Source organism: Saccharomyces paradoxus, chromosome IV (genome assembly GCF_002079055.1).
Source record: "Saccharomyces paradoxus chromosome IV, complete sequence".
In the NCBI taxonomy this organism is placed as follows: domain Eukaryota; kingdom Fungi; phylum Ascomycota; class Saccharomycetes; order Saccharomycetales; family Saccharomycetaceae; genus Saccharomyces; species Saccharomyces paradoxus.
Window position 1 is genome coordinate 332,104 of NC_047490.1, and position 21,551 is coordinate 353,654.

The 21,551-nt window shown below is 37.6% G+C and overlaps 12 protein-coding genes across 12 annotated transcripts; 6 read left to right on the forward strand and 6 right to left on the reverse strand.

Annotated features, from left to right (window-relative positions):
• Nucleotides 1-88: 88 nt before the first annotated feature.
• On the forward strand, nucleotides 89-1,999 carry BDF2 (Bdf2p; the record flags this gene model as incomplete). The annotated part of the gene is made up of 1 exon (XM_033909307.1): nucleotides 89-1,999. One exon carries the CDS (start codon nucleotides 89-91, stop codon nucleotides 1,997-1,999), a length of 1,911 nt encoding a protein of 636 aa, XP_033765198.1.
• A 181-nt stretch (nucleotides 2,000-2,180) lies between these two features.
• Nucleotides 2,181-2,870, reverse strand: CBS1 (Cbs1p; the record flags this gene model as incomplete). Its single annotated transcript, XM_033909308.1, has 1 exon — nucleotides 2,181-2,870. The coding sequence occupies one exon, from the start codon at nucleotides 2,868-2,870 to the stop codon at nucleotides 2,181-2,183; it is 690 nt and encodes a 229-aa protein (XP_033765199.1).
• Nucleotides 2,871-3,281: 411 nt separating this feature from the next.
• On the reverse strand, nucleotides 3,282-3,461 carry COX9 (cytochrome c oxidase subunit VIIa; the record flags this gene model as incomplete). The annotated part of the gene is made up of 1 exon (XM_033909309.1): nucleotides 3,282-3,461. One exon carries the CDS (start codon nucleotides 3,459-3,461, stop codon nucleotides 3,282-3,284), a length of 180 nt encoding a protein of 59 aa, XP_033765200.1.
• A 438-nt stretch (nucleotides 3,462-3,899) lies between these two features.
• On the forward strand, nucleotides 3,900-5,189 carry IDP1 (isocitrate dehydrogenase (NADP(+)) IDP1; the record flags this gene model as incomplete). The annotated part of the gene is made up of 1 exon (XM_033909310.1): nucleotides 3,900-5,189. The coding sequence occupies one exon, from the start codon at nucleotides 3,900-3,902 to the stop codon at nucleotides 5,187-5,189; it is 1,290 nt and encodes a 429-aa protein (XP_033765201.1).
• Nucleotides 5,190-5,311: 122 nt separating this feature from the next.
• PEX19 (Pex19p) lies at nucleotides 5,312-6,337 on the reverse strand (the record flags this gene model as incomplete). Its single annotated transcript, XM_033909311.1, has 1 exon — nucleotides 5,312-6,337. The coding sequence occupies one exon, from the start codon at nucleotides 6,335-6,337 to the stop codon at nucleotides 5,312-5,314; it is 1,026 nt and encodes a 341-aa protein (XP_033765202.1).
• Nucleotides 6,338-6,674: 337 nt separating this feature from the next.
• UBC9 (E2 SUMO-conjugating protein UBC9) lies at nucleotides 6,675-7,130 on the forward strand (the record flags this gene model as incomplete). Its single annotated transcript, XM_033909312.1, has 1 exon — nucleotides 6,675-7,130. The coding sequence occupies one exon, from the start codon at nucleotides 6,675-6,677 to the stop codon at nucleotides 7,128-7,130; it is 456 nt and encodes a 151-aa protein (XP_033765203.1).
• A 201-nt stretch (nucleotides 7,131-7,331) lies between these two features.
• Nucleotides 7,332-9,194, reverse strand: SYO1 (Syo1p; the record flags this gene model as incomplete). The annotated part of the gene is made up of 1 exon (XM_033909313.1): nucleotides 7,332-9,194. One exon carries the CDS (start codon nucleotides 9,192-9,194, stop codon nucleotides 7,332-7,334), a length of 1,863 nt encoding a protein of 620 aa, XP_033765204.1.
• A 502-nt stretch (nucleotides 9,195-9,696) lies between these two features.
• RPS29B (40S ribosomal protein uS14) lies at nucleotides 9,697-9,867 on the reverse strand (the record flags this gene model as incomplete). The annotated part of the gene is made up of 1 exon (XM_033909314.1): nucleotides 9,697-9,867. The coding sequence occupies one exon, from the start codon at nucleotides 9,865-9,867 to the stop codon at nucleotides 9,697-9,699; it is 171 nt and encodes a 56-aa protein (XP_033765205.1).
• Nucleotides 9,868-10,671: 804 nt separating this feature from the next.
• On the forward strand, nucleotides 10,672-13,038 carry TSR1 (small subunit rRNA maturation protein TSR1; the record flags this gene model as incomplete). The annotated part of the gene is made up of 1 exon (XM_033909315.1): nucleotides 10,672-13,038. One exon carries the CDS (start codon nucleotides 10,672-10,674, stop codon nucleotides 13,036-13,038), a length of 2,367 nt encoding a protein of 788 aa, XP_033765206.1.
• Nucleotides 13,039-13,280: 242 nt separating this feature from the next.
• On the reverse strand, nucleotides 13,281-13,997 carry RAD59 (Rad59p; the record flags this gene model as incomplete). Its single annotated transcript, XM_033909316.1, has 1 exon — nucleotides 13,281-13,997. The coding sequence occupies one exon, from the start codon at nucleotides 13,995-13,997 to the stop codon at nucleotides 13,281-13,283; it is 717 nt and encodes a 238-aa protein (XP_033765207.1).
• A 713-nt stretch (nucleotides 13,998-14,710) lies between these two features.
• On the forward strand, nucleotides 14,711-20,128 carry USO1 (Uso1p; the record flags this gene model as incomplete). Its single annotated transcript, XM_033909317.1, has 1 exon — nucleotides 14,711-20,128. The coding sequence occupies one exon, from the start codon at nucleotides 14,711-14,713 to the stop codon at nucleotides 20,126-20,128; it is 5,418 nt and encodes a 1,805-aa protein (XP_033765208.1).
• A 414-nt stretch (nucleotides 20,129-20,542) lies between these two features.
• On the forward strand, nucleotides 20,543-21,529 carry SPAR_D01760 (uncharacterized protein; the record flags this gene model as incomplete). The annotated part of the gene is made up of 1 exon (XM_033909318.1): nucleotides 20,543-21,529. One exon carries the CDS (start codon nucleotides 20,543-20,545, stop codon nucleotides 21,527-21,529), a length of 987 nt encoding a protein of 328 aa, XP_033765209.1.
• Nucleotides 21,530-21,551: the final 22 nt, after the last annotated feature.

Here is a 21,551-nt window from a genome sequence, read left to right on the forward strand (position 1 = left end):
GGCGGACGTAGTGGCGAGAAAAGAGCGAAAAAGAGAGAACGCGGAAAAACTGAAACAAACAAATTGAGCAATTAAGACCTCGGCGGCTATGTCTCGTACTAATATGGATACAAGACACGCACACTCTGCTCTACTGGCAGCACGACAGGGTGCTTCTGAAGATAGCAGGAGCAGCAACAGCAGCGAGAGTAGCAGCAACAAAAACAATATCAATGTCGGCGTTGGTGACGATAGCGGTAATGTCAGCGCGGTAAGTATCGACGATGGACCCCACTTCAGGGATATCTTCCACTACGGACACGAGGGAAACTACAAACTCGCAAGCAGCGGTATCACTAACCTGAATTCTTCTTCCCACGCCCACCAAACTTTGTCTCCCATATCCATTAGTAATGCATCCACTCCGGAAAGTTTTCCCGAACACCCTTTGGGCCTAGAGCGGGAAACAGGGCCAGCATTGGAAGCTGAAATAGAAGCCGGAGCACTACCACCACATCAAAGTAAGTACCTTTTAAACTCCATTAAGGCGACTAAACGATTAAAAGATGCTAGACCGTTTCTGAAGCCGGTTGACCCTATTGCTTTGAACATCCCGCATTATTTCAATTATGTTCAAACCCCAATGGATTTGTCTTTAATTGAAACAAAATTGCAGGGCAACGTTTATCATTCAGTAGAGCAGGTCACATCGGACTTCAAAACAATGGTGGATAATTGTTTAAACTTTAATGGTTCAGAATCTTCGATCTCTTCGATGGCTAAGAGGATTCAAACATATTTTGAAAGAAAGTTATCTGCGATGCCACCGAGAGTTTTACCCGCTTCTGCTTTGAAGAGAACAAGTAGAAACCGGAAGAAAAACGAGGATTTGGATTCTCCACTTGTCATTAGGCGTTCAATTAGTACTACTGATGACAATATCGGTGAAAGTGGAAATAGAGAAGGCGTCAGTGGTGGTAGGCCCAAAAGAACTATTCATCCACCCAAATCGAAGGATTTGTTTGATATATATGAAAACTCCAAACCAAAATCGAAAACTTTGCAGAAAAAATTCAGGACTTGCCTGAAAATTATAAAGGTTTTGATGAGTAAAAAAAATTCAGATATAAATTACCCCTTTTTACAACCTGTTGATCCGATTGCTTTGAATCTACCAAATTATTTTGACATTATAAAGAATCCTATGGATTTGGGTACAATATCAAATAATTTGATGAACTGGAAGTACAAAACAATTGATCAATTTGTCAACGACCTCAACCTTGTCTTTTATAATTGCTTCCAATTCAATCCAGAAGGCAATGAAGTCCATTCAATGGGCAAGAAACTGAAAGAGCTTTTCAATTTTCATTGGTCAGAGAATCAGGATGTTTTAAATGAAATTGAAACGGATTCAGATCTTGGAGAAGATAACTATTCTTCTTCATATTCATCTGATGATGAATATGATGATGAAGAAATAAATGAGAATGATATTACTAATCCGGCTATTCAATATTTGGAACAAAAACTGAAGAAAATGGAAGTTGAATTGCAGCAATTAAAAAGGCAAGAGTTGAGTAAATTATCGAAGGGAAGAAAGAGGAGGCGCCCAGGCAGGAAGCTTTTGCGCAAGAAGATAACGAAGCATTCAGTTGATGATTTGAAGAAATCTATTACTGATAATATCAATGAATTAAGTGACTTGGAAATGAGTGGGATGATTCGTATCATCAAAAATTCATTACCCGCAGATGAGATACTAACTTCCGATGAAGATGAAATTGAGATTGATTTGGATATTTTAGATGGAGAGACTATCGCAATAATTTATGAAAGTTATTTCGAGAAAAAGAACAGCAGTAATATTAAGAGAAAACTAAGTGGAAACTACTTGAATGGGCAAACGAACAAGAAAAAGAAAACCCTGAAATTTTTGGAAAAGGATGAAATCATAAATAATAATAATTATTCCGATTCCGACGACAGTAGCGATAATAGCGACAGTGACAGTGATTAAGGAGCAAAATGGGTTTTATACCCTAATTAACAAAAAAATAAAATAGAAAAAAAAATGGGAAGAGGGGGATAAAGAAAAAAATTGTAACATTATAAACAAAGTATAAGAAATAAATGTTTTTACATAGTTATTGTAAATAAAATAAAGGGATAACGGATAGAAAGGCATTGTTTCTTTTAGGCTATGATTTACGCAAATGGAAATTGATTAGAGGTAGGCATATAGTTTTTGTAATTGATTCAATAAATTTTTCGTTATCGTTTTTAATATCCAGTAATTTCAGGTAGCCAATAAAGGATAATATCACTTTCCAATCGTTTAAATTCTGGAAGTCCTTAGAACTGGAGTCTAAACCCATTTCCTTTGGCAAATTGGCAGGTATTCGCAAATGAGCTAACTGCTTAATTTTCAAGGAACTGTTGATAAGCCAGCTTATCGAATCCGAGTTCACCACCCGAGGTCGATCTAAATTATGAATATAGTTGAAGTTCTTGTTCATTATATTAAACTGATTGAAATTCGTAAATGTTATTGTAAGCATCTTATTAATTTCCAAACGGATGAGTTGTTCACCCAATTTTTGTAAAGCCTCGTTTCTCGTTTCGAAACTATTTCCTGTGCTCAAGTCTCCAGTTATTGGTACGTGTACCAGCATATCCCTGCTTGTGGTGTATAGCAATTTAGTCAATTCTTTGGTTGGTAGGCGTTTCTTCCCTCCATATCCGTCATGATCAACTTCAAATACTTCATACAACTTTTCTATTCTAGCAATGTTCCTCTTTGTTACCGTGTTTATAGTTTTGACGAAAGAATTCCTACGAATCCCAGACATTCGAGCAACAGCAGTTGCAAACATTCGTGTTCTTAACATGTGGAGGCCTATACTCTAATTTATTCTTTTATGCTGCTATAGAAAAAATCATAGAAGAATAAGAATCAAAAGAGTTATACGCCGCACCTTCTAAAGGCAATAATATACAACTTTCAGTTCACTTATACTCTGCCTGTTTTGTGCTCCACATGTCTTCCTTATAACTCGTTTTTTAAGTTTGTTTTTATTTTAGTTTGACACTATATAATATGTAAACTATTTTTTTCATAAAAATATACAAAAAGAAAAATTACGATAAATGTCAAAAGGGAAGAAGAATAATTAGTTTGCTTTTCCTTCCCCACACACTCTTACAAAAGTAATCAATTGAGACCAGCACAGAAAAAAATAAAAAGACAAATAAATAGGAATAAGAATATAATGCGAAAAAAGAATAGTAGTCGGATTTGGTCAGTTCTCTTGCTTTTTCCTTTCAGCTAGCTCTGCGTAGAACTTCTCTCTCTTGTTAATCTTATCCATGTGGAATCCCCACCACCAGTAGGAGGCCATAACACCCCCGAGGGAAAACCCGAGGACGATGTCCATGATGACTCTTCTCTTGATTGTACCGGTAATTGGAGCAATAGCCATGTCTGTGTAAGTCGTTTGTAGTTGTGGTTTGCAAATGTCTTGCTTGTTCTGGTCCTCGGTTGTAATTTTCCCTGAAGATGGGACTCTCTTTCATCGATTCTTTTAATACCACAGGAACAAAGCGGGCATCGTGGTAGCGGGCCAATCAGGTTGCAGTAAATGAAGAGATATGAAGGAAGACCCTGCTAGAGGCCATGACAAGATTCTGCAAGTAGCGTGGACCAAATAAAGCCCACTCATAATCAAAAAGAGCATGAAGCATTTCTTTTATGGGCCAAACAGCACCGTTTGCACCTTCTGATAACGCTTTACGGGTCACGCGCGGATTTTGACTCACATAATTCCACCTACCCATATAAAGAGCGACTCATATGGATCTTACGAATTCTTCGTTCGTGCAATTGTGAGAGACCAGACACAAAAGGAAGACCGCCCAGCATGAGTATGCTATCTAGAAGATTGTTTTCCACTTCTCGCCTTGCTGCTTTCAGCAAGATCAAGGTCAAGCAGCCCGTTGTCGAGTTGGACGGTGATGAAATGACCCGTATCATTTGGGACAAGATCAAGAAAAAATTGATTCTACCCTACTTGGACGTAGACTTGAAGTACTACGACTTATCTGTCGAATCTCGTGACGCCACGTCCGATAAGATTACTCAGGATGCTGCTGAGGCGATCAAGAAGTATGGTGTCGGTATCAAGTGTGCCACCATCACTCCTGATGAAGCTCGTGTGAAGGAGTTCAATCTGCACAAGATGTGGAAGTCTCCTAATGGTACCATCAGAAATATTCTTGGCGGTACGGTGTTTAGAGAGCCCATTGTTATTCCTAGAATTCCTAGACTGGTTCCACGTTGGGAAAAACCAATCATTATTGGAAGACACGCTCATGGTGATCAATATAAGGCCACAGACACGTTGATCCCAGGCCCAGGTTCCTTGGAACTAGTCTACAAGCCATCTGGATCTGCGACAACTGCTCAACCCCAAACTTTGAAAGTGTATGACTACAAAGGCAGTGGTGTGGCCATGGCCATGTACAATACTGATGAATCCATCGAAGGGTTTGCTCATTCGTCTTTCAAGTTGGCCATTGACAAGAAGCTGAACCTTTTCTTGTCAACCAAGAACACTATTTTGAAGAAATATGACGGTAGATTCAAAGACATTTTTCAAGAAGTTTATGAAGCTCAATATAAATCCAAATTCGAGGAACTTGGCATCCATTATGAACATCGTTTAATTGATGACATGGTCGCCCAAATGATAAAGTCTAAAGGTGGGTTTATCATGGCGCTAAAAAACTATGATGGTGATGTCCAATCTGACATCGTCGCCCAGGGATTTGGCTCTTTGGGGTTGATGACTTCTATCTTAGTTACACCAGACGGCAAAACTTTCGAAAGTGAAGCTGCCCATGGTACGGTGACAAGACATTATAGAAAATACCAAAAGGGCGAAGAAACTTCTACAAACTCGATTGCATCCATTTTTGCTTGGTCGAGAGGTCTATTGAAGAGAGGTGAATTGGACAAAACTCCAGCTTTGTGCAAATTTGCCAATATTTTGGAATCTGCCACTCTGAACACAGTTCAGCAAGACGGTATCATGACGAAGGATTTGGCTTTGGCTTGCGGTAACAACGAAAGATCTGCTTATGTTACTACAGAAGAATTTTTGGATGCTGTTGAAAAAAGACTACAAAAAGAAATCAAGTCAATTGAGTAATCAATCGAATTTAAATAGCCCAATCTACTTTTTTTTCATTTTTTAAGTGTTATATTTAGTTACGCTCTAGAATTATGAACTAATTTTTCTTTTTTATTATTGTTATCATAAATGTATACCTCTTATTGTTGTTTACAACCGTCGCCTAGTTCCTTATCGAGGTTCCCTAAGTTGGGATCATTACCATCAATCTCTAACATTTTCATAAGATCTTCTTCATTCCCGTTCTTCAGAGGGCTGTTCGCACTTCTAATAGGGCTATCACCAAGCTGTTCTAATTCGTCTAGAAGTTCGGTAACACGGTTTTTATGCTTCAGCTCGTCATAATCTTTCAATTCATAAATGTCTACAATTTCGCTCACTATATTGAATTGTCTTTTGTAGATATCTATCTTTTCCTTATGCTCTTCATTTTCACTGTTTTCTTGGAACCAAGTACCGAATTCACTGCGCATCTCCTTCATGGGTTCATATAAAACTTCTTTTGACGTCATTTGATCAAGTATCTTGGTTATTGCGTCGTCCATTTCCCCGTCTTTAAGGTCAAATTGATTATCTGCGCTTTCATTTCCTCCGGATGCTACCATTTGATCTAATAACTGTGATAATATGTCATCAATATTATTATTTTGGCCACTGCGTTGAGATTCCTTGGTCTCTTCAGCTAGTGATGTATCAACCTTACTACCATTTTCCTTTAACCTGTCCAGTGTATTAGAGACGATGTTTTTGAATCCTGGATTGTTGACATTGAGGGCCCCTTTATCAGTGCCGTTGCTTTTAAAACTACTAGATTCTTTGTCAGCGTCTTGGCGAGGAATTTTAGTTGCCTCTTCTAAAGCACTCATCAATTTATTAAAGTCTTCTGTCTTCACATTATTCTCGTTACCACTATTCTTCATCAGATTTGCGAATTCACTTTGCAAATCTGCCATCATTTCTTTTAATTCTGGGTCCTCCTCAGATTCATTACCCACCTGTACGTCATCACTACCCTTGCTTGCGACATTTTCCCTCTTGTTTCCACCATCGTTACATACAGAACCATTTGCTTGTACATTCTCGGGCTCTGCCTCATCCAGTTTAGTGGGGTCTTCATCTAGAAGGTCATCCAAATCATCAAAATTATCGTACTCGTTCTCATTCATTACTTCGTGTTGTATGTCTGGCGTCTCTTCTTTTAGTTGATACTTCAGTTCCCATAATCTGTAATTCTTTCTTCACTTTATACCACTCAGAAACCGCGTTTAACATCTGGAAATTAAAAATTACTCTAGTCTCCATAACAAACATTTGAAAAAAGAAGAGAAAATTAAAACAGGATAAGCACACACTGGCACCATTTATTGGAGGCAATATGAGCAGTTTGTGTCTACAGCGTCTTCAGGAAGAAAGGTAAGTTGTGGTTTCCTCTTTTTTATGCTTACAAAATGTAGGCATACACAATTTCATTCAGCGGTATACTAACAAATCGATGAACATTAAATGTTCTACTTGAATGTCAGAAAAAAATGGAGAAAGGACCATCCATTTGGATTTTATGCCAAGCCAGTCAAGAAAGCTGATGGATCCATGGATTTACAGAAGTGGGAAGCTGGTATCCCAGGCAAAGAAGGTACAAATTGGGCGGGTGGTGTATACCCAATTACAGTTGAATATCCAAATGAATATCCATCAAAGCCTCCAAAGGTTAAATTTCCGGCCGGATTTTATCATCCAAATGTGTATCCAAGTGGCACGATTTGTTTAAGTATTTTAAATGAAGATCAAGATTGGAGACCCGCCATCACGTTGAAACAAATTGTTCTTGGGGTTCAGGATCTTTTAGACTCTCCAAATCCAAACTCCCCTGCTCAAGAGCCTGCATGGAGATCATTTTCAAGAAATAAGGCAGAATATGACAAGAAAGTTTTGCTTCAAGCTAAACAGTACTCTAAATAGAGGGAAAACCAGTTTTCCCATCCTTTCTCCTTTTGTAATTTATTTAACTAATGTCATTTTGTAACAAGAATAGAGCAAATAACATTATTTACAAATCCTCAAGAATATTTTTGTGTCCTTTGTTTTTTATGCTAGGTAAATAGAAAATTTTTTTTTGTACCAATTTCTATAAGTATGGCAACTATATACACCTTAATTAATCTATTGATTAGTGGAATTTTCACTCATTTTATAGTGAATGAAACTATCCAACGTGGTAAAACAATCATGACATCTTTCTTTTAATTTAGGATCTTTGTTTTTATCAACCATTTTAAATTGCTGCCTCAAATTTGGTACAACTTGGTCTTTTAGAACAGGTAAAAATCCACCACTTACAAATATTGGTTCATTATAGTCGTAAGAGGCATCACCGTAAATTTGGAAAAGCGAATTTGTCATCTCTATCAAAATTTCCGGGCTAACGTTCAACTGCGCCAAGGTCTGTATGAAGAACTGCCCAATCTCCTTATTTACCTCAATTTGTCCATGAATCATAGCATATGTGCTTAATACATTAATACATTTTTGTTGCAATTCAAGGTCGTTGCTATTTTGGAACTCGCTAATAATTCCCTTCGCAAATTCTGAGTTATTCAGCATTTGGATATTAATCAATGCTCGATTATCACTCTTAAATGCTCCGTCAGGGCAGATAAGTTTCAGAAATGCCCAAATACAACCCATCCTTCCTATTTTAATACTCAAATCATCTTGACTATCCAACTGTGTAATATAACTCCATAAGGTGGTTAATAACTCTTCGGATAGCTCTGTCAGAGATAGCGAAACGAAAAGCCAGATCAAGTTGTTCCACCCAATCAATATTCGCGAGGTGAAAGTATCTTTCAAGATCATAAAAACATGAGGTAAGAAATTTGTTAAGGTATTAATTAGCTCATCTGGAATTGTTGCTTCATGTGATTCCGGTGATTCATATTTGGACGCGACTATCTCAGTGATGGCGGTGATAAGGTCAATTGCTATTTCAATGCTTTGCAATTTCATCATGGATTCGTTACGTTTAGCATTGTAGTCCTTGATCTTATCTATAACTTTACCGCTTTCATCTTTACCGGTGGCGGGTGCAATTTCCACAGGGTTATTGATGTCATTTATCAACTGTACTGGGTCAATGTTATTAATGGAATGACATACAGAGTGGATCATTTTGTTACATTGGTCATATGTTATTTTCATATCAAGAAATTGACAATGGATACCTTCAATTAGAACTTTTGTTAGTTCATTAGTTTGCGGATGTAAATCTGGAGACAGTCCATTTAAGAACTGTGATAGAAGCTCATTATTAGAGACGTGGTCAATAAACTCGAACGATTCGGAACTTAAATCATAAATGAGATCGAGGATGGTGTTGAATAGATTTATCGGCAATTTCTCGATACCGTAGTTTAATAATTGCAAGATGACCTGGAAAATTTCATTTATTTTACTTTCCATTAATATCTCATTCAGAATATCGTCGGACCCATTAGATAGAGCCACCACCAAGGATAGTAAGTTATCGGCGAAATCGAATAACAACCTTTTAGATTCTATTTTGGCCTTCCCTGCAGGTTTTGGCTGCGATTGTTGTTCTGCTGCTTGCAAAGCGGATAACGAATCAATAATCTTGGCAAAATTGCTTGCTATGCTTGTCCATATATCAGACCTCCAAAGATGGATTGACACGTCATAGCCTTCTTCCAAAGACAAGTTTCTTAATAAGCCGAACGACTCCACGACTATGTCCGAATTAGAATCGTTCAATAATTTACTCAAAATGATAGGAACTAACTTTTCTTTCAGTAACAGTTGTCTCATATGTGCATCTTCACAGAGGACACTGATGGAGCTCAAAGCAATACTTCTGTCATTTGGCACTACGCTTGACAAATTCTGTAATAGCGGCTGGAGTTTTTTGTTGACGACATTGGCGTCCTTACCATTGCCGTTTGACTCAGCTTTGCGTAATGGATTTAATCGAGACGAAGAAGCTCTTGATCTTTTCTTTGATCTGCCCATTTTTTTCTAGCCTAAAAAGCTGGTTTCTGTGTTCTTCTTGTATAAAGCGGAAGTCTTTATCAAAAATACCTGGAGTTAGCAAGAATACGGGGCGTTGTTAGGAAGGTTAAAGTTCACACTAGCTAGCTATACCTTCAAGCAATGGTGGAGAAATGTATGAGATGAGATGAGATGAGATGAGATGAAAAATTTTTTGAATTTTTAGAAAATATTACTACTCGTTTCAAATGATTAGTGCACAATTTCCGTGGAAGTGACAATAAGCACGGCAATAGTATTTTATCATCACTCAATATTAGCAGGCAAACTTATTAAGCCAGCACTACTTGTGACTAGGATTTTTTTATTATATCGCCAATATTTAATGATAAACATAATATAGTAATACCAAAAATAATTATGATAACTTATACAAAATAAGTGTAAAGAAAAGAAAAGAAAAGAAGTAACCAAAGCAGCTCAAAAATGGTTAATGATTACAATGTTACCAACCACTCTTGACTTATCTGTACTTGTGGAAACCAATGTCGTTAGCCTTTTCTCTGAAACATTGACGGCAGATGTTCAAGTCGTACTTTCTGACCAAACCGGTGTGGGAGGAGCAGACACGACATTGACGGGAACCTTTACCGAATCTTCTTGGGTGGGAGAACCAAACGTTTTCGTGAGCCATTTTGTATATATTCTGTAGCCAATAAGTTCTCAAAAAAAGAAATAAAATGATGTTAGTATTATATATTTTTCGGTGATTTTTTCTGAAGTTACGTGGACGTGTACGATAGATTTTTCCAACCCTCAAAATTTGGCGTAGATATGAGCCCATGCCACACTCCTTTGTATTTGAGATAATCGAAAGTTTTGTTTATGCTTAATGCTTCTTGATACAATTAATAAACCCATCATCTTATTTATCATGGGGGACAACGCTCTTTCTACTGGAAGCCCTCGAAATATCCTATCCTCGAATCTTCAATTCTTTAGTTACAAATTTAATTACGGATCCAAATTGAGCGCTGAGGCTTATCTTATTGTTCCTTCATGTGCATACACGTCCCTTGTCTCTTCAAACCGCGTTTCCACATACATTTAGCTATAGTTTCTTTCAAAGATTTCTCAAAGCACCAACTTTAATACCTAATGACTACTTCTTATGGTGACGGTTATACCTTTAAGACTTGACGCTTTCACGGTCAAAATGGAACATTTTCCACCGCGCTGTCCGTACAAAGCGAGAACTATTTATGGAGCCCATAGATATTTTTCTTGAGTTAAGAAACTGGCTTTAGTTAGGACTGGGTGTAAAGAATGCACGGATGGATTAACGGACTTGAGTCGTGATTACAGGTAAGAAAATTTTTCAGTTTAGCTCATCTCATCACTAATGAAACATGTAAATTTGAATTTGAAGTGAGTTGTAATATTGATTGCTAAAATTCGGTTGTCAGCTGAAGAGTAGTAGTTTTATACAGGCATCAGAATGGCAGGTCATTCACACAGGTCATCATTGAAGAATGGACACAAATCTTACAAATCAAAACATGCTTCTAAAGGTGCTTTGAAGAGATTATACAAGGGGAAAGTGGAGAAAGAACCCGTGGGCACTGGTAAACCAGACAAGCAGGTTTCAAAACTGCAACGTAGGAACAAGGCAAAACAATTAAGGGCTCAAAAGATCTTAGATTCTATTGAAAACAGGAAACTATTCGAAGGCAAAAATGGTGCTGCCAAAATCATTACTATTGTTCCCTTAGTAAGCGATTTGGATCCATTGGACATCCTTTACAAGCTATTGAAATCTGCTGACGATGAAGAAATCATGGTCCAGGAGGTAGAGTCGAAACGTATATTTAACGTTCATATCAAGAAGTTTAAAAGCAATCTGAAAATCATCATTCCAGACATGACCAATTTCTTAAATATCTTAGATTGCGCTAAAGTGGCGGACTTTGTTGTGTTCGGGCTCAGTGGTGTGCAAGAGGTTGATGAAGAATTTGGTGAGCAGATCATCCGTGCATTAGAACTGCAAGGTATTGCTTCATATATTGGTGTTATAAGCAACCTTTCGACAGTTCATGAAAAGGAAAAATTCCAATTGGACGTCAAACAATCCCTAGAAAGCTACTTTAAGCACTTTTTCCCGAGTGAAGAACGTGTTTATAACTTGGAAAAAAACTCAGACGCTCTAAACGTCTTGAGGACATTATGTCAGAAACTACCAAGATCAATTAACTGGAGAGATAACAGGGGTTACGTCGTTGCTGACTCTGTTGATTTCGTTGAAACATCTCCCGATTCCGGTGACTTAGTCGTTGAAGGTACCGTCCGCGGTATTGGTTTTAACACCAATAGATTAGTTCATATACCTGATTTTGGTGACTTCCAAATGAGTAAGATAGAAAAAATCAGGGAATCTATGCAAAAAAGAAAAATCATGAAAGAAAAAGCTACCGATAGTCTGAATTTAGAGTTGGATTTGCAAACAGTTTTCGAAAGTAATATGAATAGGGACACTTTGGACGAATACGCCCCAGAAGGCACGGAGGATTGGTCAGATTATGACGAAGATTTTGAGTACGACGGTTTGACTACAGCAAGATACGACGACCATGGGTATTTGCCAGGAAGAGAACAAGCATCGAAAAACGCAGCAGTTCCCAAGGGGACTTCTGATTACCAAGCAAAATGGTACTTGGATGACGTTATTGACGTAAACGACGAAGAAGAGGCAGAACAAGCCAATGGAAAGGATGAAGCAATGATGGAAATTGATGATGAGACAATGATGGACCAAGAAAATGAAGAGATAGCAGACGACGAAGAATACGAAATAGAAGATAATGAGAAATTTGAAGAACTTTCGCCTGAGGAAGAAGAGCGCCAACTGAGAGAATTTAGAGATATGGAAAAGGAGGACAGAGAGTTCCCCGATGAAATTGAACTGGAACCCGGCGAATCGGCCATCGAACGTTTGAAAAGATACAGAGGTCTGAAAAATTTATACAATTGCGATTGGCAAGTCGATGAAAAGGACCCAACATCACCAGCTGAATGGAAACGTCTATTAAGAATCGGAAATTACAAAAACACTAAAAACAGAATCATAAAGGAAACCAAGAATGAGGCACAGGCCGTTGCAGGCGATCGTGTTAGAATGTTCATCAATTTTCCTAAATTTCTGCTGGAAAAGATCCAAGATCCTAAACAACTATTATTTGCCGTTTATGGATTGCTGCTACATGAACACAAAAATGCAGTGGTTAACTTCTCGCTTCAAAGGTGGGAAGAATATGACAAACCTGTACCTTCTAAGGAGCCTATCGTAGTACAATACGGTGTTAGAAGATACACTATTCAACCACTATTTTCTCAAGGCTCCAACAGCCCCAACAATGTTCATAAGTATGAAAGATTTCTGCACCCTGATACAGTATCGGTTGCTACATGTATTGCTCCTGTGGATTTCACGCAATCGCCTGCAATATTTTTTAAGTTATCCCCAATTGATGCCAAAAAAATTGAATTGATTGGCCACGGTACATTCTTGAACGCAGACCATTCAAGAATCTTAGCGAAGAGAGCCATTTTGACAGGTCATCCATTTAGATTTCACAAAACCGTGGTCACCGTGCGTTACATGTTTTTCAGACCAGAAGATGTGGAATGGTTCAAGTCTATCCCACTGTTCACCAAATCTGGTAGATCAGGTTTCATTAAAGAAAGCTTGGGTACGCACGGTTACTACAAAGCTACATTTGACGGTAAACTATCTGCACAGGATGTTGTTGCTATGTCTTTGTACAAGCGTATGTGGCCCATGCCTTCATTGCCTTGGAACGGTATGTAAAGTGATAAAAATATACACGTATATATACGTATGTGAGATCTATTTGTATAATATAATGCTAATAAAATAGTGTCAACGATACTATTAATAAAGGTAAGTTGATAAATGTTTTATCTGCATGGAATATTAACATCACTTATTGTGTAGAAATATTAATGCATTATGTGAAAATCATAAGTTTTATCAAGCAAAAATGAATTTGCTGGCTTTTTATTCTTTTCTTTTCTTTTCTTTTCTTTTTTTTATTTGGTATTTGTGCCTTTAGCATCCTCCAATTTGATCAAAGTCGGCTTACTATCAGTCGCTAATTGTAAATTAAAACTGGGGCTAGCTTCATTCTTGATTTTTTTTGAACCATATAATCCATCGACATAGTAGTTGTTTGTGATCTTAGTCTCATAATCGAGTATAATTTTTTCAAAGCTCAATAACGCCTTCTTTAACGCATCGCCAACAGCCTCTTTTTTCGATCTGTTATAACATTCACCTTTCGAAGACAAAGTAATTCTACCTAACCCACCACATTGTGTGTTGGTGCCATCCTTTAAGGTAACCTTCACCTGAGCTTCTGCCACAACTGTATACTTGACATCGATCGGGTCGGTGTTGTCATCGTTCTTTGCCGCGGTGAAGGGCTGGCACTCACTGGCTTCAACATCTACAACGTCCATTCGCCAACCATCATATCCAAACGTTTCATTAGCGAACTGAATGAGAGCATGTCCCGGTATTAGCTTAGATAAGTTGTGCTTCCCATATTTATTATTGTGGTAAATGTTGTACGTATACCTTTCGATCTTGGACTGTAAAAGCCCAATCCTCTGCACTGACCAAGCGCTGGCAGGTCTGCCATTCCAATCTTCGATGACTTGGAACTCTTTAATATCTAAGCCCGGTGCTGTGCCATATGTGGTCGAACTATACGATATGTTCGAACTGGGCTTCGCTTGTATCGTCATTATATGTCTTGTTGATCTTGAAATATGCTCTTCTTCCCTACGTATCCCCTTTAATAGTCCAACACAACTGCGAAACTGCTACAGGTTCCTTCAATAATATTACTAACCTTCCCTTCCGTTGCTGTTTCTTGCCATATCTGCCCTTGTCGAACTGTGGCTTGCTCTAATCAGTCTGTATTAGCACATTGAAAAGCACGTGATGTGACATCAACTTAAAAGACATTTGTATCCAATGTGGTATATTGGTCAATAAAAATGCCCAAGTTTATTAACTGAACATGTCACTATTCAAGACTAGTGTACTTAAAGAAATATACCCTAACAGGTCGCTTCGTTGTTATACCATACAATTATGTGATGCCGGTCCGCTAACCTTTCTTTCGCAACACCACATACAAGAACAAATGGTAATTACCCAACTTTTTGGGCACTGTTCCCATGGTAAAATGAAACCTACTGGCGTCTGTTTTACAAAGTAAAATTTGGTGATCTTGGCAACTCTCGTTTTGATAGTCGTTTAGGTTTGCAACTGTCTGTTTTTATTTCTTGCTAATCATTACCATAAGAAAGCCCAAGGCGCGTGGTTTGAAAAAAAGAATAACACCTTGTACATCAGCAGGGTTTAAACGTCGCAGAGGCTGAATACTCGAGAGAAGGCAATTCTTGTTCACAACCCCGAGCAATTAAGATTTATAACAACCCTCCTACCAAGAATGGACATCATTCAAGGACTGATACAGCAACCAAAAATTCAATCTGTGGATGAAACCATTCCAACGTTGTGCGATCGAGTTGAGAACTCCACGTTGATCAGCGATAGGAGATCCGCCGTGCTGGGGTTGAAGGCGTTTAGCCGTCAGTATAGAGAATCTGTGGTTGCATCCGGGCTAAAACCGTTGCTCAATACTTTGAAACGTGATTATATGGATGAAGATTCGGTGAAGGCTATCTTGGAGACAATTTTGATTCTTTTCATCAGAGGCGATGGCCATGATGACTTAACTAGAGGCTGGATTTCTCAACAATCGCGGTTGCAAAATGGAAAGTATCCTTCACCGTTGGTGATGAAGCAAGAGAAGGAACAAGTAGATCAGTTCTCGTTATGGATCGCTGATGCTTTGACGCAATCTGAGGATTTAATTCATTTGCTCGTTGAATTTTGGGAAATCGATAACTTTCATATCAGATTGTACACAATTCAATTGCTAGAGGCCATGATGGCTACGAGGCCGCTGAAGGCGAGAAGTGCTTTGATTTCATTACCAACAAGCATATCCACTATGGTTTCACTCCTAGATGACATGCACGAGCCCATCAGGGATGAAGCTATTTTATTATTGATGGCAGTAGTGAACGATTCTCCCCACGTTCAAAAATTGGTTGCCTTTGAAAACATTTTTGAGAGACTATTTTCCATCATCGAGGAAGAAGGTGGATTAAGAGGCTCTCTTGTCGTCAACGATTGTTTATCGTTAATCAATAACATCCTAAAGTATAACACTTCTAACCAAACCTTATTCCTGGAAACAGGAAACCTACCAAAACTTGCACACCTCTTAAGTGAACCAATATCCCAAGATGAAGGCTTTTTTTGGAATGACCAAAGGATAATCAATATCAATACAGCTTTAGATATTGTCAGCCTAACGGTAGAGCCCGGAAATACTGTCACCACTCAACATCAAAATGTCTTACTTGACTCAAGCGTATTAATGGTTGTATTGCGACTTGCATTCTTCCATAATATCCCAAAAAAAGTTAGACCGGTCGCCCTTTTGACTGCCGCAAACATGATTAAAAGTAATGAACATGCACAGTTAGAATTCAGTAAGATCGATGTTCCATATTTTGATCCCTCATTGCCTGTAAACTCCACGGCAAACGGTGGTCCAATTAAATTAGTTCCTGTAATCAGCATTTTAATAAACTGGATGCTTTATGCCAACTCCGTTCACACGTTTGATACAAGGGTTGCGTGCTCTAGATTATTAAAGGCCTATCTCATGGATAGTTTCGATATTCAAAAAGAGTTTTTACTAAAACAAGTCCAATTATGTAATAAGTCGGCAATAAATGGCGATGACAATACCGAAGAAAATGGTACCTCCAACAGTGTTGATAAAGAAGGAAATACAAATAATGATACAGATACGGAAGATGATACTGGATATGAAAGTCTTTTTAAGGCAAACTTATTCGAAGTTCTGTTAAATTACGATGCGGAACTGAACCTTAACCCTTTTAAATTGTTCTTCACAACAGACATTTTTATGTTTTTTTTCCAACAGGATCATAAATGTAGCGAAGAATTACGTGAAATAACAAGAAACGTTACCACTGGAAACGATCTCGATGACGAAGAACCTCTAAAGGCAATTCAAACAATAAGTGAATTACTAACTACATCACTTACTGCTGCTGACATAAGAATTCCTATCTCTTACTTAACTTTCTTAATATATTGGCTCTTTGGCGACTTTAAGGCTACCAACGATTTTCTTTCGGATAAATCCGTGATTAAGTCCTTGCTCTCTTTCTCTTATCAAATTCAAGATGAAGACGTTACTATCAAATGTCTCGTAACAATGTTACTAGGTGTAGCGTACGAGTTTTCCTCCAAAGAATCTCCATTCCCCAGGAAGGAATATTTCGAATTTATCACTAAAAGTTTAGGAAAAGACAATTATGCTTCCCGAATCAAGCAATTCAAAAAAGATTCTTTTTTCTCAAGAATTGATATGAATGAAGACAGTATACTGACTCCCGAGCTTGATGAAACTGGTTTACCAAAAGTTTATTTCAGCACTTACTTCATACAATTATTCAATGAAAACATATACAGAATCAGAACTGCATTATCTCACGGTCCAGACGAAGAACCAATCAATAAAATTTCTTTTGAAGAAGTCGAAGAATTACAAAAGCAGTGTACAAAGTTAAAGGGTGAACTAAACTCTTTGCAAACAGAAACGAAAACCACTAATGAAAACCTCACCGAAAAATTAAATGGGTTGTCTAAAGAACACCAAGAGTTGGTTGAAAAATATCAATTATTGGATTCCTCACACTCTTCATTGAAAGAAAACTTTTCCAGTTTGGAAGCTGAATTGGAAAACGTCAGAGATTCGCTGAGTGAAATGACACAACTGAGAGATGCACTGGAAACTAGGGATAAAGAAAACCAAACCGCTTTACAAGAATGCAGAAGTACAATTCACAAACAAGAAGACTCTATTAAAACTCTGGAGAAAGAACTTGAAACTATTTTGTTCGAAAAAAAGAAAGCAGAAGATGGTATAAACAAGATGGGTAAGGATCTATTTGCTCTGAGTAGGGAAATGCAAGCAGTTGAGGAAAATTATAAAAATCTCCAAAAGGAAAAAGATAAAATCAACGTTAACCATCAGAAAGAGACTAAATCACTAAAGGAAGATATTGCGAAAAAAATCGCTGAAATCAAAAATTTGAATGAAAATCTAGAAAAAATGAAAACTCAACACAACAACTTATCAAAGGAAAGGGAACATATTTCGAGGGAGCTCGCTGAGTATAAATCACGGTTTCAAAGCCATGATAATTTAATCGCGAAACTAACTGAAAAGTTGAAATCCCTAGCAAATAATTATAAGGACATGCAATCCGAAAATGAGTCTTTAATGAAGGCAGTAGAAGAAGCAAAAAATGAAAACACTATACAATTGTCTGATTTGCAAGGCAAAATTGATTCTCTAACGCAGGAGAAAGAAAATTTTCAAACAGAAAGGGGCAATATAGAAAAAAATATTAAACAACTAAAAGAAACCATCTCTGCCTTAGAACAAAAGAAAGAGGAAACCATCTTAAATTTTAATTCTTCAAAAGATGACTATGAGTCCCAGATCAGCCTCTTGAAAAAAAAACTGGAAACTACATCAACTGCAAATGATGAAAGCGTGAATAAAATCTCGGAGTTGAGTCAAAATAGTAAAAGCCTGGAAGTTGAACTGGAGACTTACAAGAATCTCAAAAATAAGCTTGAAGCAAAACTCAAAACTTCAGAAAAAGCTTTGAAGGAAGTAAAAGAGAACGAGCAGCATTTAAAGGAGGAGAAAATTCAACTCGAAAAAGAGGTTACTGACATTAAACAGGAACTCGACAGTCTGCGCGGTAATTTAGAATCATTAAGAAAAGCGCATGAAGATTCGGTAGCTCAGGTAAAGAAGTACGAGAAACAAATTGACGACAAGGAAAAAGAATATAACGAAAAAATATCTCAATTAACTGATGAGATTAGCTCTACTCAACGGGAAAATGGATCAATTCGACAAGAGAATGAAAAATTGGAGGGCGAAGTCAAGGAAATCAAGGGCACTTCGGAAGAACAATCAAATTTGAAAAAGTCAGAGATTGTTGCGTTAAATATGCGGATCAAAGAGCTCGAAGAGAAGAACCAAACGAGCGAAGCCAGTTTATTGGAATCAGTCAAAAATATAGAGTCAGAAGCAGTAAAAATGAGAGGATTACAAGAAGAATGCAACCTTAAAGAAAAAAAAATTAGTGAATTAGAAAACAAACTGAAGACTTCAGAAGATGAAAAGTCTCAACATTTGGAACTACAGAAGCAATCAGAGGAGATAAAAAGGGAACTAGATGCTAGAACGATTGAACTAAAAAATCAATTGGAAAAGATCACAAATTTGACAAAGTCCAGGGAGAAATCAGAATCTGAGTTAGCTCGATTGAAGAAGACATCGTCTGAGGAGAGAAGAAGCGTAGAGGAGCAATTAGAAAAATTGAAAAACGAAATAAAAAGTAAAAGTCAGGCCTTCGAAAAGGAAAGGAAGCTACTTAATGAGGGATCTTCAACAATCACGCAAGAATATTCCGAAAAGATCAACACTTTGGAAGACAAATTAAATGAGCTGCAAAATGAAAATGAATTAAAGACCAAAGAAATTGATACTACCAGGAGAGAATTGGAGAAGGCCACTTTAAGTCATGATGAACTTTTAGAAGAGAAACGAAATGAAATCAAGATCTTGGAAGATAAAATTATTTCGTATAAAGAAAAAATAAGTGAAACCGACGAAAAGCTCCTATCAATAAAGCAAGACAGTGGAAGAGATTTGGACAGTTTAAAAGAACAACTCCAAGGTGTACAAGAATCCAAAGCTAAAATTGAAGAAAGGCTTAAGAAACTAGAGGAGGAATCGTCAAAAGAGAAAGCGGACCTACAAAAGTCTAAAGAAACTGTGAAAAAGCTAGAGAATACAATCGAGACCAATGAAAAAGAGCTGAAATCTTCAATGAAGATCATAAAGGAATCTGATGAAAAATTAGAACAGTCCAGAAAAAGTGCTGAGGAGGAGATTAAAAACTTCCAACATGAAAAGTCTGATTTATTATCCCATATCAAGGAATCTGAAAAGGAAATTGAAGAGCTCGAAGATAAACTGAAAACTGAAGCGAAATCTAGCTCTGAACTAGAGACCATACAACAAGAGCTAGGTAATGCACAGGAAAGAATAAAGGTCAACGTAGAAGAGAACACAGTTTTAAAATCTAAATTGGAAGATATAGAGTGTGAGCTTAAAGATAATCAACTCAAAATAAAAAATAACCAAGAAGAGAAAGAATCACTGAGTTCCCGCCTCAAGGCCTTAGAACAGGAGTTAGATAGTGCCCAAAAGAAGGCACAAAAATACGAGGAAGAAAGTATTGCCGAAGTCAAGAAAGTTCAACTGGAAAGGGCTAAATCTGATGAAAAAGCTATGCTGCTTGAAACTAAATACAACGATTTGGTGACTAAAGAGCAAGCTTGGAAAAGAGAGGAAGATGCTATTAAAAAGACTACCGATTCTCAGAATAAAGAAATTGAAAAGTTGGCCGAAGAACTGCATAATTTAAAGGCAGAAAACTCCAAGTTGAAAGAAACTAACAAAGATCGTTCGGAAATTGATGATTTGATGCTCTTGGTTACTGATTTGGATGAGAAAAACACCAAATATCGCTCAAAATTAAAGGATTTGGGCGTTGAGATTAGCTCTGACGAAGAAGAAGAAGAAGAAGAAGATGAAGAAGAAGAAGAAGAAGAAGATGACGAAGATGATGATGACGAAGAAGATGACGAAGAAGAGAAGCAAGAAGCATAATCGAGTTAAAATATGTGCATAACAACCTGTTTGATTATGTAGGCAAGACTACTCTTTTGTAATTATAAATATCTGTATACAGTTTACTGACACTGAATATTATATTTTGTATGACATTTATGCACTACTTTACGCACTGTAATTAAAGTATAGTTTCACGAAAAAAGGGAATGAGCGAGAGTGAAATACATTCGAGCCGGCTTGGCAAGACCATTATCTCTCTAATACATCATTAGTGTCCCATGCATAGAACTGCTTTTTCTCTCTCAACGTGGCAATATTTATGTCGAGAAACGCTTACACAAGTTATAATAAGCCAAAGAAAAATAGCGAAAAGCCGATGCAAATCTACTAGAGGGATGAAAGTAATAACGAGATCAGAGACAGAAATATATATCAAATAGCCAAGTCGAAATGGAAAAGAAATATGTTGGCGTGCAAATACAGGACGCTCCCCCCTCTTATATCAAATTGGATCCAAATGAAAAATTCGTATATATCACAAGCACAATGAACGGCTTATCTTATCGAATTGCGGCTATAATTTCATACCCAGAGAAGAGAAATTTATCCACTCCAAATATAGAAGATGGTAGATTACTGTACAAGGACAATAAGTTAGCATTACTGCTACACGGAAGTCAATCCCACAAGAATGCTATTTATCAAACTTTATTGGCGAAGAAGCTGGCACAATCCGGATATTGGGTAATAAGAATCGATTTCAGAGGCCAAGGTGATTCCTCAGATAACTACGATCCAGCCCTTGGTAGGACGCTCGATCAGGATCTTGAAGATATGAGTACAGTGTACCAAACAGTATCTGACAGGTCCCTTAGGGAGCTGTTGTACAAGACTGGCAAAATATCTTTGGACGTGATTGTTGCACATTCTAGAGGATCCCTTGCTATGTTTAAATTCTGTCTAAAGTTGCTTGCAACTGCATCTCCATTACCGTCTCACCTGATTAATTGCGCCGGAAGATATGATGGGAAAGGACTTATAGAACGCTGCACACGGCTGCACCCACATTGGCAAACAGAGGGAGGTTTCTGGGCGAACGGTCCACGAAACGGCGAATACAAGGACTTTTGGATCCCATTAAGCGAAACTTATAGTATTGCCAGCGTTTGCGTCCCGGAATTTGCAGCAATACCACTAAATTGCTCGGTAATGTCCTGCTATGGCACGTGTGATCACATAGTGCCAGTTAGCGCAGCCTCAAGATATGCTAAGCTTTTTGAGGGCAGACATTCGTTGGAGCTCATTGAAAATGCAGACCACAATTACTATGGTATCGAAGGTGATCCAAACGTACTAAACTTACCGATAAGGAGGGGCAGAGTCAATTATTCACCGCTTGTCGTCGATCTCATTATGGAATACCTGAAGAATAAATAGACCATACAACTACATATTAATC